Raw genomic sequence first — 16,673 nt, 5'->3', positions numbered from 1 at the left:
ACTGGCTATGCGTAATATTTCTGACATGATACAATATTTTGTGTTGCTTGCAATTTTCCACTTAAAACAACAAAATCATTTACATAAATTGTCTTGCATATAATAAACATTCATACATAGGTATTCATAATCTGGCAGTAGTATGTCGACATTAAGAAAGCGGAACAGTTGTTCATTTCGTTTTATCTTTTGAGATGAATATGTTGGGTATGATGAATTTCATATCGACATTCTGATTTTCTTGGTATATCTGATGAGTGTGGAAAACGACTCTTTCCATCAATTATAGATTCCTCTGCAAGAAATTTCCCACGAATGATTATTAAGATAAAAGTATTTAGGGTACTCTTGCAGGCGACCCGGGTAGGGTTATCCTTCCTTATTATAAGTTGCTGCTGTTTAAGGCAATTTTCATTTCACTGAAAAATTTAAAGTGTGTCAAAGTTTATTAAACAATTGTCTTGTTTTTATTTTTGTGCATAATATATTTAGCGACTTTTTGGGTGTCTCAGAGTGGGGAGAAGAAAGGTATGGGGTTTTGCTTTGACGCGTTTTTCCGCTGCCGTCATTAGCCTTCTCCCTCGCTCTCTCTCTCTCTCTCTCCCTCAATCTCTCCCTATCTTGCTCACACTCTCTGTCTCACTTGCACGGTCTATTCTACGACTCGTTGTTTCTTTTCTTTCCAAGTGTATGGGTGTCTCTGTGAACCCTTTTTGGTGCGGCGGCGACAAAGTGAAAAGAAAATGTGAAACAAAGCCAAAGAAATGTTGTTGCCTCTGCCGCTTAAATTAAATTTATTGCTCACTTTTCGTTCAATTGCAGAGGAGAACGTGTTGTGTGTGCACAGAGTTTCATTAGCTGGTGCAGCGATCGTTTCGGTAGTGTCGTATGTGTCGTGGCCGTGTCGTTTAGAGTTCAAATTGCCCAACCAGCGATATTTGACGGACAGTTTGCTAGGAATTATTGAATCGAACGGTTGTCAGTTGGTGTTGTTGTTGTTGTTGTTGTTAGTTTTTGAGGTAGGATAGATACTGCTGATAGTGAGATACACATATTATATAGTCACATAATCAGTAGTTACCACAAGAAAACAACTTAAGCCCTTCTTTGTGGCTGTTGTTGTTGTTATTGTTGTCATGGCATAATTCAATTTGCAAAGTATCTTATTTCTTCTGTCAGGCTATTTGAAAATTGAAAACTCTTACAACGGCTACAGCAGTGCAACGCATTTTGAAATTGTTAATGCAACAGCAATTAAAATTGCTGCGAAAATTTTACCAACAATCGGCATTAGCAGAACGTTAATCATACACACTGAAGGAACGCCATCAAAAATAATACTTAAAGGCAAATCGGGAGAAACAAATCCAAAGCATTGACAAGTGATTAGGGTTGTGTGATAGTGTGTGTGAGTACGAGTGCGAAGCCATCATCAATCATCGGCTCAATCCTGGGTAATTTGTGGTTAATAGTCAAAGGTGAGTCAAATGGAAGTAAAAGTTCCCAGCGTAAAGACGTCAGCGCAGCAAAGGCAACAAACAAGCAACCAAAAAGTTCCTAAATATAGTTATTATTTAAAAGGCTAGAAAGGGAACAATTATAAAAAAGAGGTCTTTGGCACGAAAGCAATTCGATTGTACCTTGCTTGAAGGTCGTTCTATAAGTACCACCTACAGGAATTACCCAAACCTATCTCTACAAAGAGTCAAGGGGAGAGAGGGCATGAAACACAGAGAGAGAGAGAGAGGAACAGACAATGTCAAGTTCAAGTTCAGATCTTTTTTGAGACATTTTGTAATATTTTTTAAAGATCAAGATCAAGAAATCTTATTTGGCACATACCAATTTTAACCGGATTGCCGCCCTATCGATTTGGCCCATTGCCCGACAACAAAAAGCGACCAAACAAATTAGAAATAAGTCGCCGCCACATGATGATTTATGAATGACAGCTAACAAGGAGCGACATTTAACAAATCAATATATATGTATATACGTAATACGTACATGTTAAATGTACGTTAGTACGAAATGACCTCAAGGACGATTGAAGAACTGACTGGGCTCCCATTTAAATCGATTAGCATGGCCATTAAATAGAATTAATGCTAAAGCTAATGGGTTGCACTCGACTCGGCTCGACTGACTTCCCCTGTCCAACACTCAAATTAAAGTTATTCGCGTGAGTTGCAAGCGGAATTTTCCGCTTTAATGATAATTATTATGATGAGCCGTCAATCAAATTTCAACTAAACGACGGAGAGAGGAAAGGGGAAAGAGATACGCGCAAAGTGCGTGTCGTCGCTATTTGTCTCCGTTTCCATTTCCCTTTTCCGTGTCATTGCCGGCATTTTGAGAAAGCTCCTTCATTGGGTGAGAACTCCGAGCTTTTTGTTATAAAAGCCAGACACACATGCGAGAGTCCCGACATTCGCAGGAGCCAACTTGCAGTGAGAGGTTTACTTTCCGCCACCGACCGGAGGAGTCATTGAAAAACCAGTGCAAAGTGCTTTCTCTTTCTCAACGCTGCTTAAAGTGAAAACGAAAGCGTTAAGTGCGTGTGTCCGTGTGATTATTTTAAAGACAAAAAACGTAAGGACTTTCGGATTGTGTGACACAGTTCTTTTTTTTAGATCCGCCACGAAGTGCAAAACTGCAGCTGCCCTAAGAGGACCATCAAAAAGCCAAAAAAAAAAAAAAAAAAAAAAATCGATTATCTGTCGTCTGCGTCGTTAGTGCCGAAAAAGGAACTGCACTTGGCTACTTAAAGAGTTCAGGACTCTCTCGCTATAGCTGTCTCTGTCTCTGGCTCCATCTTTCTCTTTCTATCTCCTTGTCACTCGCTCTCGCTCGCACACATTGGTGGATTTTGTCGCGGCGGTGCCGAAGGTCAAGTAATTCCAGCAGGAACTAGCCCATAAAAAGCTATAACAACGGAGCCATTAATTAAACAAGATTTGTTAGTAGTGGGCCCTGTACGGGAAGCTGCTAAAACTCATACACAAACCCTAAGGGAAAAGAAGACAACGCCGCATCGATAATAGACTTGCGATTGCTATCAGTCAAATGGCTTATCTAATCAATATACTCAAGTTCAATGTGAAGTACTTAAAAAATCAATAATCCAATAATCCGAATCAATTACAAAAACATAACTCAAGTCTAGAGATCAAACGTCGTTCCTATCGCACTTCCCCTCACCAACCCAATCATCAACTAGCCATATAAAGGACACAGGACAAGGTGTTCCCTCCCCATTGTTATCTGTCTCGTTGCTTATTTGTTGCCTTGTGCTGCTGCTGCTACTACTATCAATCGAAATATCTTGTGTGGACAATGTCTGAGAAATTTTCAGATTATCTCTTTGCGAAAATGGGACCACCGAATGTAGCTTCGGCGGTTCACGGCACCGAATTGCCGCCCAAGACCACCGAACGCAGCGACGCACCGTTGGAGGAACTTACCGGCTACCGGAAATGGCTAAGCGACAATCTAATGCTTCTAGTAACGCTATCGGGTGTCTTGCTGGGAGTCATTTTGGGTAAGCTCGGTACCGTGTATTGAATATTTGATGCTAGCTAAGAGTATTTCCTTTTTGTAGGTTTATCACTGCGTCCCTTGCACTTGCATGGCGATTCAATTATGCTGATTTCATATCCTGGCGAGCTTTTCATGCGTGTCCTTAAGCTGATGATTCTGCCGCTGGTTATTTCCAGTTTGATTGCCGGATCGGCTAGCCTGAATGCCAAAATGAATGGAAAAATTGCCTTGCGAACTCTTGTTTACTTTGCCAGCACTTCGTTTTTCAATGCCGCCTTGGGTATAGCTCTGGTTATGCTCATACATCCTGGTAATCCGGATTTGCATAATGCCGATGACCGATCAACCGATAAGAAGGCTGTGAATTTATTGGATAGTCTTTTAGATTTGGGCAGGTAAGTTTAACAGGTTCAATTGCAATTTTTAAACTTAAGTCCTTTGGCGCCCTTTCTCGTTAGCGCCATATGCTTTGTGGCGCCATCTAGCTGGCTCCACAGTTGTGTGCCGCCATCTACCTGGCTCCACTGCGCTTGGCTGCTTTGGTTTGAATTTTTCAATCAGCCTAAGCTTATGCTACAAAAATCTTACTCAAAGTTAGATAAACAACGCTCATTGGTTCGACGTTGGCTCGAAATTATTTTATTTGGAGTTTATATTCAATTTAGCATTTATCTAGAGTTTTATTAAATTTAGTTTAAGATTTAGCGCAGAAAACAGCTTCAGCATTCTTAACTTTACAAATGGCGTAACATACTTTCAATTAAATTTTCTTTATTAATAAAATTTCCGTATTATTTCACTGCCTAATGAAAGGTTCCTCCAAAATAATTGTGGCTCATTTTCGATTTCAAAACAATATCTTAATTTTTAAGGTTTTGCAATGCTATTATAGTGGGTAGCTAAGATCCGTACTATAAAAGAAAAAGGTTTTAAGATAATCGAATGTTTTGATGCTGCTGCACTAGGTTTCTGACTCTACCCTTTAAAACGAATCCTTCTAAAAATAGCTAAAATATTTCGAGTTCGACTTGGATGCCGTTTGTCCACACGGGCTTTCTGATGGTCTTGTACCAAAAGAGCTTGTTTGCAATACGCAACTGTGATCTACATCTTTCTTAATTTTATACCATACACCCATAGGGTGAAATGGTATATTAAAGTCGCCAAAATGTATGTAACAGGCAGAAGGAAGCTTCTCCGACCCTATAAAGTATATATATTCTTGATCAGGATGAATAGCCGAGTCGATCTAGCCATGTCCGTCTGTCCGTCCGTCCGTCCGTCCGTCTGTATGAACACGCAGATCTCGGAGACTATAAGAGCTAGAGCCACCAAATTTGGTATGTATACTCGTGTAGTATGCACATGTTCAGCATTAATTGGAATTTCGGCCACGCCCCCTTACGCCCCCAGGAATCACATAAAACTGTTTTTCTTAAAAAGTATGACAGCTAGAGACATCAAATTTAGTTTGTATACCCGATTAGTTAGTGCGCAGAAATAAACTGTTCAAACTTTTTGCCACGCCCCCTTACGCCCCCAGGAATCACACAAAACAGTTTTTCTTAAAAAGTATAATAGCTAGAGACATCAAATTTGGTTTATATGCTCGGTTAGTTAGCGCGCAGAAACTAATTGTTTGAACTTTTTGCCACGCCCCCTTCCGCCCCCGGAATTTACATAAAAGTGATTTCCTTAAAAACTATGATAGCTACCGACATCAAATTTAGTATGTAGACTAGCTTAATAGACGCGCAGATATTGGCTATTTAAACATTTTGCCACGCCCACTTCCGCCCCCGTAAATTAAACAAAACTACTTTTATCAAAAACTAACAAAGCTAAAGTCACCAAATTTAGTATGTATACTGGCTTAGTATGCGCGCAGAGAATATATATTTTTTGTAGAGTGAGCGAGATAGCACATAGTATAAGACATGTAAAAACAATTTAATAGATATACATTTGGTCTTCGAAATTTGAAATATTTGTTTCACCAGGTGTATGGTATACCCAAGTCGACGAGTCGACTTACTTGCTTCATTATATTTAGGTGCACCGTTTTACCTTTAAGGTGGGCCTTCCAGTTCAGTCGCCTATTTATAGTGAGTCCCAGATATTTGACTGTGTTGACCGTCGGGAGGGTAATGCCACTCAGATGTACAGGGGGGCAGTTTAGCTTTCGGTTTTTCGACTTTTCAGCATTACCCGCAATGTTTGACCTATTCAAGCACGGTTCGAGGAAAGAATATAAATTGTACTGACAATAAAAGATTTAAATCAAATTCTAGAGTAAAATATTAAATAAATTCAATTCTGTATTTATCTATAGTCTTAAATTTGTTTTCTCTCTTTTTTCCACAGAAACGTCTTTCCGGACAATCTGTTTCAGGCATCAATTCAACAGGCTCACACTGTCTATTTGCCCAAACCGAGCATTCTGCACAATTTCAATGAATCCTTGCTGAATGACACAGCTGCTCTGCTAACTGGAAGCCTGGAGGCACAGCGTCAGCAACTGGAGGAAGTTGAGGAAGTGGTTCTCGTTCGCGATGTCCAATATCGCAGTGGCACCAACACATTGGGCATTGTGTTCTTTTGCCTGGTGTTTGGAACATTTCTGGGGACCATCGGACAGAAGGGTCAAGTTGTGGTTGACTTTTTTGCCGCCGTCTTTGAGGTGATCATGAAGATGGTGACCTGCGTGATGTGGTTAACCCCGGTGGGCATCAGTTCGGTCATCGCTGGCAAAATATTGAGTGTCGATAACTTGAGCCTGGTGATGGCTCAACTCATCTGGTTCATCATCACGGTGGCCATTGGTGTGATCATCTATCAGTTGGTCGTGATGCAGGCGATCTATTTTGTGTTTGTGCGTCGCAATCCCTTCAAGTTCTACGCTGGCCTCATCCAGGCCATGTTGACAGCCTTTGCTACAGCCTCAACGTAAGCCCAAAAATGATGATGGTTGAGATCCGTAAATTTCTCTCCCACTCTCTTTCTATCTCTCTCTCTCTCACACACACCCACACCTATATATATTCTCTCTGTCTCTCTGTGAGTCTTTGTGTTACAAATATTTTTCCTTCTATGACCAATCCCTGTTAAACAACGTCGCATCGAATCCGCTCATCCATTTTGTCACAATAAAAAAAAAACAATCCAAAAACCGTTCCGTACGAAAAGTGCTGCCGCTCTACCCATCACATTCCGTTGCATGAACGAGAAACTGCGCGTGGATGCCAGGATTACCCGATTTGTCCTGCCCATTGGCTGCAACATTAACATGGATGGCACAGCCCTTTACATAGCCGTCGCCTCCATTTTCGTTGCCCAAATGAGTGGAATGGCTTTGGGCTGCGGCGAACTCCTGACGGTGCTCTTGACCTCGACGGCGGCTTCGATGAGTTCTGCTAGTGTGCCTAGTGCCGCATTGGTCCTTCTTCTGGTTGTCCTCTCGGCCATTGATGCCCCCGTACAGGATGTGACTCTACTTTTCGCCGTCGATTGGTTTGTGTAAGTATATCGAAATTTTATAGAGAGATTGATTCGTAATACTTTACTCATCGCCAGTGATCGTATTCGCACTACCAACAACATGCTGGGTGATTGCTATGCCGCCGCTGTGGTTGAGGAGCTCTCGCGCAAAGAGCTAATGGCTCTGGATGCTGCTGGAGTAAATTATCAGGTATCAATAAGAAAAGCTTTAAGATTTTATGATCCCTTAATTGAATTGGCCAAATCCTTTTGTATATAGGACCTTCCTGCTGGTACACCCAATGGAAACGGCCTACATGAAGGTCAAACGGAACTGGAAACGACCTCAAATAAATGTGTGATGACCGATTCGGTGGTTGTGGACATGAGTGCCGTCATGAACAATGTCAATCTTCAGCAGGAGCACAGCAACAACAATCGCAGGGTCTAAATGAGAATGGCCAATAATTGTAGTAGTAGTGTGTCAGGCCCTGGACCATCAACACATATAGACCGACCGACCGATCGACCAACCAAACCATAGTGTTCCCCCCGCTCCTTTTGATATAGACCGAATTTTTAATGTTAATTTTGAGAAGACTGTCTTCTAAATAAGTAAAGGAAAACTCCGAAACCCACCCAAATGCAAATGAAACAATATATCCAAGAGGTCTGACCAAAAATTATATACCAACCAAAAAGAAAGTTGTAAACTGTAACTTCTCTTCGGAACACCGAAGTTTCATATACATAACTCTGCAGCTAATCCACACACAGACCGATAGTATCTCCAATTTTAACTTTATACTCGCATTGTTCCGATCTACCAAGCTCTGCAGAGTTATAGAATTAATATCAATAGCAATTTACTTAGTCTGTTCCAAATATACAACTCTCAACATCTGTTAGGAAACCACATACATACATACATACATACATACGTATATACACATAGATTTTACTAAAAAAATATATATCGAAAAATATTCATAATAGTAATAACCAAATATTCTAAAGAATACACTTTGTAGGAAACAATTTAATCACCAATTAACCAGAGAACAGAGAAAAGGAAGCAAATGTTTGTGCCCTTTGGTAGAAGGGGGTCGAGGCACGACGAGAAACGATTTTATGTGATGCAATCTAATCTATGTATATGTTTTGTATATTATGGGTATTATTTTAAAGGATTTTAACTATCTTATTTTAGGGGATGGGCAGCTTTTTATGTACCAAAATGCGGATGCGGATGTATGTCTTGTGATTGATCTATGTATAATGTGAGACGTTTTCGATTAGTAATTGAGTTTGTTATTGATTTTGTTACAATATCGATTGAGTACGTAGTTTTTAAGCAATGATGGATGGATTTAGATTTAGTTTTCAGAATGTGAAAAAGCAATCACAACTAATTATTTTTGTTATGGTTTGGTTAATTAATTAACACACCCATTAACGACACCCACACATGCATTAGTAGACTGATAGCAGACTTAGTACGAGATCCATAATCTAAAAAGTACTACCTATATATATTGATATACATATACTATACACAAATGAATATCAAACCCAATCCTAAACCAACTTATATCCAAAAACCAATTCAATTTGTACGCATACGCAAAACTACAATAAAAGTAATATGTAATGACTACAGTCACTACTTTGTACGAATCAATAATCATCACCACCATCATCATCATGATTATCATCTTTTTCATTCGATTTCAACACCAAAAACGGAAATTATACTATATAGTAGTAGTGGTCATAAATCTTTTCAATTGTATCGCATCGATGAATGAATCATGAATGTAATGAAAACCTGTAGGTACGTATGTACTAGAAACGCCTTCGGCACTTTGACTGGTTGGTTTATATTTGCTTATGCTAACCAAATCGGGACATTGTATAATTATTTAGATATACGGGCCATATGTATGTATGTATATTTATGAATTGCAATTAGAGCAACAACAGCGCGATAACTTTTGGTCCAAGCCATTGTGCCAGTGCCTATGATTTACTCTACCATGTCAGGTGTCAATCCACCAACGGAGACTACAGGTGAATGAATCAAGCATTGAATAAACAAATGAGTACCTCACAGCTCAGACCTCAGACGGAGTGAGCGACCGACCGACCCACCGATCGACCGACTGACTGAACGACCGACAGACGGACCAAACTGAAGACCGGGCGGCCTCTCTGTGTGTGGTGTGAAACGAGAAACGTGAAACGTATCAGAAGTGCGCAATTGCAACGCCAAGAGCTGTCGTTGCTTGAGCTCTCTTTGCCAGTCCAACTGTCGCGTTGGCTGTTGTGCTGGCTGGCGTTGGAGTGTTTGGCGTCTGAAGGTCTACGTCTACTTGGTTCGCAGCCGCTTTGTGTGGAGTGTATGGAGTGTGTTGGCGGCGGCATCGTCGAAATGAAATAAAAGTGCAAACATTACAACAACTGAAATATGGAATGCTAGCGCTATTTAGGCATGCTTAATAAAAAGATACTCTAACACAACTAATTAGTTGAGAGCAATTGTTGAAAAATACATTATAATGCAAACGTCGGGGTCACCATTTTCCCAAAAGCACAAGGCGATGACCTATCATGGATTAATTAAAGCAAACAACGTGGCAAATATAACTCATTTAATGTTTTCAACGTTTTTCCATGCAAACGTCGGGGTCACCATTGTCGAAATATTACAATTAGAGAAAACCATTGCTTACAAACCCTTTGCATAAACGAATATACCTTTATCGCATATGATATTTGACTTTAGAATTATTACCTACGGCGCAATTTAAAGAATAATGACCAAATATATGTACATAAGTATATAAGTAAATATATATGTATATCTATTTGAACACTTGGCACATATTTGCATATGCGCTGTGCCAACTAATTAAATTCAATTAAGAAGCAGCACACAAATCTTTACATGGCATGGCGGATTTCACTTTTTGTGTTTGTTGTTTCTTTTTTGCCCCAACTGGGAATGATTGAGCATTTGCGGAAGTCGGTCTTGTGTTGACAACAAATGCTTATCTATCTGCTGTTTAAGTCCCCCCAGTCCTCAGCAGCATCGATTGACTTTGACTTTGAGTTGGACTCGGTCTTCGGTTTGGACTTGATGGATCGTCGGGTAGTACAGTCAGGCCACTGTACATGAGTTTTATGGCCAATCTGCTGCGGCTTCTATAAATTTGCAATCAACTTTTATCGGGATGCTGCCACGCAGAACGTGGCTGAGCTAACGTTTCTATTCACACGCTGCCAAACGGGAATACTCCTCTGTGTATCTGTATGTATGTATCTACATATACTTTATGTATGTATGTATGTATGTATGTATGTCCGTCATGTCTCCTATTTGTGGTGTGACTTTGAGCGGTGATAGATTGGCCCACATTCGTCGCTGCTTGGTTGGCTGGAAAATGCAGTTTTCCCCATGCCAAAGTTACATCATTTCTAAGGCCTGGGCCGTCGTCGGCAGCGGCAGCGGCATCATCATCATTATCATCGTCATCCTCGAGTCGTCGTCGTCAGCGCTTGGTAATCTAACCAAATTACTGTGCTGTTCGCAAACACGTTCTCTAAACGGTTTCATAATAACAACGCGCGCAGCTCAAAAAGAATTTTTCCTTGTGTTCCACTGTTTCTTCTTTAGTCTTTTTCCTACCATATGGGATTACAAATTCATGACATGGGCGTATTCCCGAAAAATCGTAAAATATCTTGCATTTAATAGAGTCGCAGAAATTTTAATTCTAATTATAATGAATTTGGCTTTTCCCCTTGGAATTTGATTAGTACTTCACTCGCATAATCCCCTTTTCCAGCGCCTTCTGTGGCAATTTTAGCGCTGCTCTAATGCAAATTGCAGTAATAATTGGCCTATTATGCCACTAAGTCGGATAGAGATGGGGAGATGAAGACGGAACTCAAAAGATACGGAGCGACCAACCCGCTCAACGCCCCAATTTTACGCGCACTTAATACTGTGTTTGTATACCTAAAAGTTGATATTACATGGAAGCTTAAAAATCCTCAATATGATGATAGGGGGGCGGTCAACATGAACAGAGGCGGAAGCATAAAGCTCTCATTAATTAACCGGCATGGCAAATTAATGCCTAATCAAATTTTATTGAATTATAAACCAGTCGAAATACCAAAATGGCAAAACACCAAATAGATGGAGAGGGCGAACGAACGACAGAGAGGCGCAGAAGGCAAAGGATCGTTTTGCTGGTTTGTCTGGTAATTAATGTGCACAGGCATTAAAATTAATTTGATATTTGGTCAAAGACTACATGGGAATGGCAATGAGAATGAACCTAACCGAGGAGTAGCCTCCTCCGACAGGTGTCGCGGAGGCTAGAGGAACTCTAGGTAGCTACGTAAATGAAATGGCAAACACAATTTCCCTAAAACTTGGCTTCTGGGCATTGTTTGAGGTTGAAGATAAACTCACCTATACCTTGTAACTTATCCAAGTGGAGTTCCCAAAGACCTGAGCATTAAAGTAATCTCCTGATTAACTCATTTCTCTTTTTATCCACACAGCATGGCAGTTCCTCTGTATGGTATAGAGCTCAATAATTGGTTTTCATTATATCTTTAGGAATTTTCTTTGCTTTTCCTTATTAAAAGGCCCCGGGTGGCGACGATTGTTTCTTAATTAATATTTTAATGTTCATGTTTTGAACTTTCTCTCAATAAATTGCTTTATTGTTCAAAGTCTTTTGAGTGCTAGAATTCGCTAACAATGAAAGTTTTTGCAACTGCTTTGAAATAATCAATTAAGTTTTTGTTATGTGAACTTGCTAATAAAGACGGCTAAGACTTGTTCCTGTTCTCTTTCATCATATGTTTATGTTAACCATTCACTTTGCTTTCATTTCCTTAATTATCCATCAAATCAATCAAATAGTTTTACTGCATCCTTTATAAACCAAAAGTCACCTTGCTAATTGTCTGGCAACAAAGCAAAATAAATTATTTAAATCTTAAACAAATTTCACAGGCTAATCTCTGGAAAATGTGTTTGATAATATTTCCCAATATCAGGTTCTGAAACCTCCTTTAAGAATGGATTGAAAGATTGCTTAGAGCAACTCATTCTTGAGTGAAATTTCGCAACATGTCGATATGAAAAATACTAAAGGGCTGCATTCGATTGAGATGCCTTGAAACTGAGCAGCTGGCATCTTTCACAACACTTTGGAGTGCCAAACTACATGCCATGTTATTTCTGGTTAATGGGTAGCAGGTACTAAACCACAACTACTGACCAACTGATGTTCGTTGCAATTTTAATTAACTGCCCCATCTGAGCATTAAAATTGTTTTGACTTTGTTAAATGCTTGCAAATCGCAATACGACATGAAAATTTACGCGCCAGTAGCAAAACGTTGAAAGGCGCCCGAAGGCGAAGGCAGAGCATGAAGATGAAGATGAACTGGGGAGCGTCTGAATGGTTCGCTGTCTTGCCGTGGCTGTTTGTCGCTTGGTCAGGTTGGTAGCCTGAAATCGATACCCAACTTCATGTTGGATTCAATGCGGACATTTCACTAAGACACACACTAACAAATACCACAATCAATCCACCAAATGAGTGGCTCCAACTAGAAAATGATGCAGTGCTTCGTGCTCTCATTGTTCTCCCGGCTGCCGCCAGCTACCCATTGGAATGATATGCCAAAAGGATAGAATGGAATGGGATGGGTTGGGATGGGATGGGATGGGATGTGTTTGCCCAATGTAATTAAAAACGCATTTGAGTAAAGAGCGCGTAGGTTGTTGCGTATATGTAGCTAGGAAGTGAATGAATCGATCCATAATCTGTAATCGTCGATCAATGCAAATTGTCGTGAATTAGCCACGGATGGAGTCTCCATATACAGATGTGTGCCATTAGACCGGGAACGAGCCACTTTAAAGTGCCGCCCGAACAACCAACGTAGCAATTTAACTGAACAAAAAAAAAATATATATATATTAAGGAGAAGAAAAAATAAAAGAAATAATCACATTACCCATACGACGAGGTGTACGATGACGGCCATAACGACGACGCGTGAAATGTCAAAAGTTAAAAATGCCATTCCCGTTGAAGTGTCCCCGGCTCCGCGCATCGCTGTGCCCCAATCACTCTCTTGCCCATACACTGTAAGAAGAAGTGTACCATAATTGGTAAGAGGACTTTAATTAGACGACATCGGGGTCACCATTTTTTATGGGTTAAATACAAATTTTTGACACACATTCCACTGGAAAAACGAAAATGTAAAATAAATGAAAATGCCTTTGTAATGATCTCAGTGTATTTTGGACTTTTACTATTTACTTTTGCCAAAGTGTACAACGATGCGGGGCTGTTCGTATGCAAAGTGCCCATGATTTGCTCGTTTCTGTTGTCGTCGTCATTGTCTTGGCTATGGCTTTGGCTTTAGCTTCGATGCCAAGCGGCTATAACTCTACCCAGCCTCATACGCAGTCACCGAGCCAGCCAGCCAGCCAGCCAGCCAGCCAGCCAGACACAAAATTTAACCAACTGTTGCACATGCAGCAGAAGATTGTCCAAAAGCGATAGCGATAGCCTTTTTTCCTTCATTTCTTCTCTTCGTCTTTGTCTCCGTTTATTCAGTTTTTGCCTGTGTTTTCGGCGTTTTCGTGGAATGGAGTTGTTGCTGACTCTAAGGCCTACGCTCTGGCTCCATCTGCATGATGAAAAATTTGCAAATTGGAATTATTTATTTATTGATGCATGTTTGATGTGACGCTTTTGCAGTGCCCTGGCCTGCACTCCTTCTCCAGGAACCAGCCCACCCCTCGAACCCCCCTGCCAGTCTCTGCATGTGTGTCGAATTGTTGGCATAGCTGCGGGCCACAAATCGCTAAGGAAAATATAGTTTGTTTATTTGTTTGTTTTATGCAAATGATCATGGAAGCTGGAAATTTGCCTTTTCTGCTAGGAGGCCTGCATTTCGGGCATTGAGTGTTTGCAATTAAAAACTGAAAGTGTGAAGTAAGTGAAAAAGCCATGAAAAACAACTGGAAAAGGCAGAGGAATAGGGAATGAATGGAGGCGTTAACTAAACCAAAGTGAAAGTAAAAGGCTAACAAAAAATTAGCAAAATTTTCTTTCCTCAGAAATGTACAGAAAAAACAAAACTTTCTGACCGTTCATCTCAATAAGTGTAAATATCATCATGGAGCTCACAAATTTTACACAATCAATTTTTAACTCATTTTATTGGCCACGTTGTGGACAATACTTATTTCGGAAATAATTAATAGGATCATCGTACAATTGGGACCTTTCCTTTATAAGAACCAAACTGACAGTGGGCATTCCAAAGTTCAAATAATCTTTTTCAAAGTTGTTTTAAAGTTTTTGAACATTTTCTTATCTTGTCTATATAAAAATGTTGTGTGAGTTCCAACAATTGCTATGCATTCAGAAACCACTGAACCGATTTCGTTCAAATTTAGACACACTGTGAAGTCAGGTTCAAGCTTGGGTTATGTCTACTTTTTATGCCGATATCACATTCGCGAGCGGGAATAAAATGGGTTTTATAACGGCTTTCCGTGCATCGACCGCAGCTGGCGGGACATTCATTAAAATACAAATTCTCCTGTTTCAGTTACAAATGAATTTGGGTATCAGTACTCGCATCGCAAAAAGAATCAGAAGAAGTATATCGAATAGGACTGAAGAAGAGCGGGAATTGGAACGAGAGACGGAGCGGCTAAGGCAAAGGCAGAGGATTATTATGGAACCAGCCGAAAGCCGTGCAGCCAGGGTTGAGCATGAGCGTTTGCGAGCTCGAGAATCGCGGTCTGCAGCAACACAATTGCTTCGCCCGCAAAGAAATGAACTACACAGGGGAAGGGTAGCTGAACGCACAGATAACACTAGATCGACATGAGCAGTACCATCGTATTACATTTCAATATGACCCAGCTGCTGATTATGGATCCAGCCGCTATGTCGTCATTGGCCAGATGAGTCATGTCTACACTTACTGTCAGGCTCTGAAGTTCAATAATGAAACGAAAGGAATGTGTTGTGCTGGCGGCAAAATCAAATAACCTCAACTTGAAGCACCCCCCAGAGCCATTGCGAACTTTCCGGATTCACAATCAAAGCATTTCCTATCAAACATTAGGAAATATAATTCTTGCTTTTAAACAACGTCATTTGGTGCGGAAATTCATGCCAACTTTCAAAGTCGAAGGGCAAATCTCTCACAAAGCTGGCGCCCTGCTCACCTTCCCAGATAGTGAAGATGCTTTTCTTAAAATGTACTTGATCGGTGATGATAAAGACGAAGCCAATGCACGATCTAGAATACATACATTCGTAAGGAAGTTCGCAGCTACAGAATCTTCTCCACAATCGACGATATGGTAGGGTACAGCTAGTTATATTTATATTCTTTTTGGATTCAGCTACCATTGTCCTCAATTCCTATGTCTATCATCACCCATAAAAAGAAGTAATGCGGTTGACAGATGGAAATATGGATTATTATGTTTAGTGATAGTCGAATAAAAGACAATAAGGCAACAAAGCTATTGATCTCTAGTTACATTATCCTATGGCACTTAAAACTACTGTCCGATCTAACTGAACTCACCAATATTATAATTATCAGCAAATTTTAGAATAAATTTTCAATGAAGCAATGGAATGCTACAGTGAACATAAATCAAATACCGTGACGGGATCAAAAAACACCTCGAGAACTAAACTTGGTAAATATTTAATGCATACTTTTGAGAGTTATAATTGAGAAATTACTTTTCTTTCGAAATTTGTCAATGGAAAATAAATATTATAAATATAAGAGGTTGGATTACCTTTTTTCTATCTTTAAAACAAAGTTATCAAAAATTTTTAGATTTGACCTTCTTCTGAAAAAGTGGGGGATTATTTTTACACGTCTGCGTTTGTGTGATCCTACGTGAAGTTGACAACTAATCCTGGCAAATATTTTCGTTATAGTATCCCAAGTATCCTTATATTCCATAATATTACATTTATGTTTTGCAATTCCGAGCTAGTTTCTGATCAGGAACATTCACCAAAGATATTAAGACTGAATGCAATGCCTTTAACACCCAAAAAACAACTGATGAGTTGATTACTTGCATGAGAATATTTCAAAAACTATGCAATTGCAGTAAAAAGGTCTTATTCCTAAAACTTTCAAACAATTGTGACTTTTCACAACTGCACCGGGAGCTGGGAACTGGCGCCGTGTGGTCTTGGCATAAACTGGAAAGTGGGGTTTGGCTTGGGCTCCATCGACATAACCAGAAGCATTGTCTACTTAGCATGCAGCTAATAACTCTAAGACTGCTACTGCTGCAGTAGTTGCTGACCCAAAAATAGTTACTTAGACAAGAGATCTTCCTCCAGAGCTTTTGTCCAGAGCTATGCAGATTTTGCAGCTGTCAAAAAGTGTTTGCCTAAGATTTCACACATATTGCTAGCGGCTTCTGGAGAGAAGAGTTGAACACTAGCAACAGCAACAACAAGGGAATAGATATAACATCATTGGAATGCCTAAAAGAGTCTTGGATGTTGAATGAAGTTGAATGTGGAGTTGAAGTTTGTGTATGCTTCCTGCTC

The 16,673-nt window shown here is 40.0% G+C and overlaps 1 protein-coding gene across 3 annotated transcripts; it reads left to right on the top strand.

Annotated features, from left to right (window-relative positions):
* The first annotated feature begins 846 nt into the window (after positions 1–846).
* On the top strand, positions 847–8,680 carry Eaat2 (Excitatory amino acid transporter 2). 3 transcript variants are annotated; one of them, XM_068285554.1, is made up of 8 exons: positions 847–1,019; positions 1,180–1,478; positions 3,392–3,541; positions 3,602–3,935; positions 5,905–6,486; positions 6,727–7,056; positions 7,114–7,228; positions 7,298–8,680. In XM_068285554.1, exons 3-8 carry the CDS (start codon positions 3,496–3,498, stop codon positions 7,466–7,468), a joined length of 1,578 nt encoding a protein of 525 aa, XP_068141655.1. In that variant the 5' UTR covers positions 847–1,019; positions 1,180–1,478; positions 3,392–3,495; the 3' UTR covers positions 7,469–8,680. The 3 variants fall into 3 exon arrangements, with proteins under 3 accessions (XP_068141655.1, XP_068141654.1, XP_068141653.1); XM_068285553.1 differs by having other exon boundaries at positions 3,356–3,541; XM_068285552.1 differs by lacking the exons at positions 847–1,019; positions 1,180–1,478 and having other exon boundaries at positions 2,439–3,541.
* The last annotated feature ends 7,993 nt before the right edge of the window (positions 8,681–16,673 follow it).

The sequence above is a fragment of the Drosophila tropicalis genome, unplaced genomic scaffold (genome assembly GCF_018151085.1).
Source record: "Drosophila tropicalis isolate 14030-0801.00 unplaced genomic scaffold, ASM1815108v1 contig_413, whole genome shotgun sequence".
In the NCBI taxonomy this organism is placed as follows: Eukaryota; Metazoa; Arthropoda; class Insecta; order Diptera; family Drosophilidae; genus Drosophila; species Drosophila tropicalis.
The sequence above is the reverse complement of the archived record's forward strand: the minus strand, read 5'-3'. Positions and strand labels throughout refer to the sequence as shown.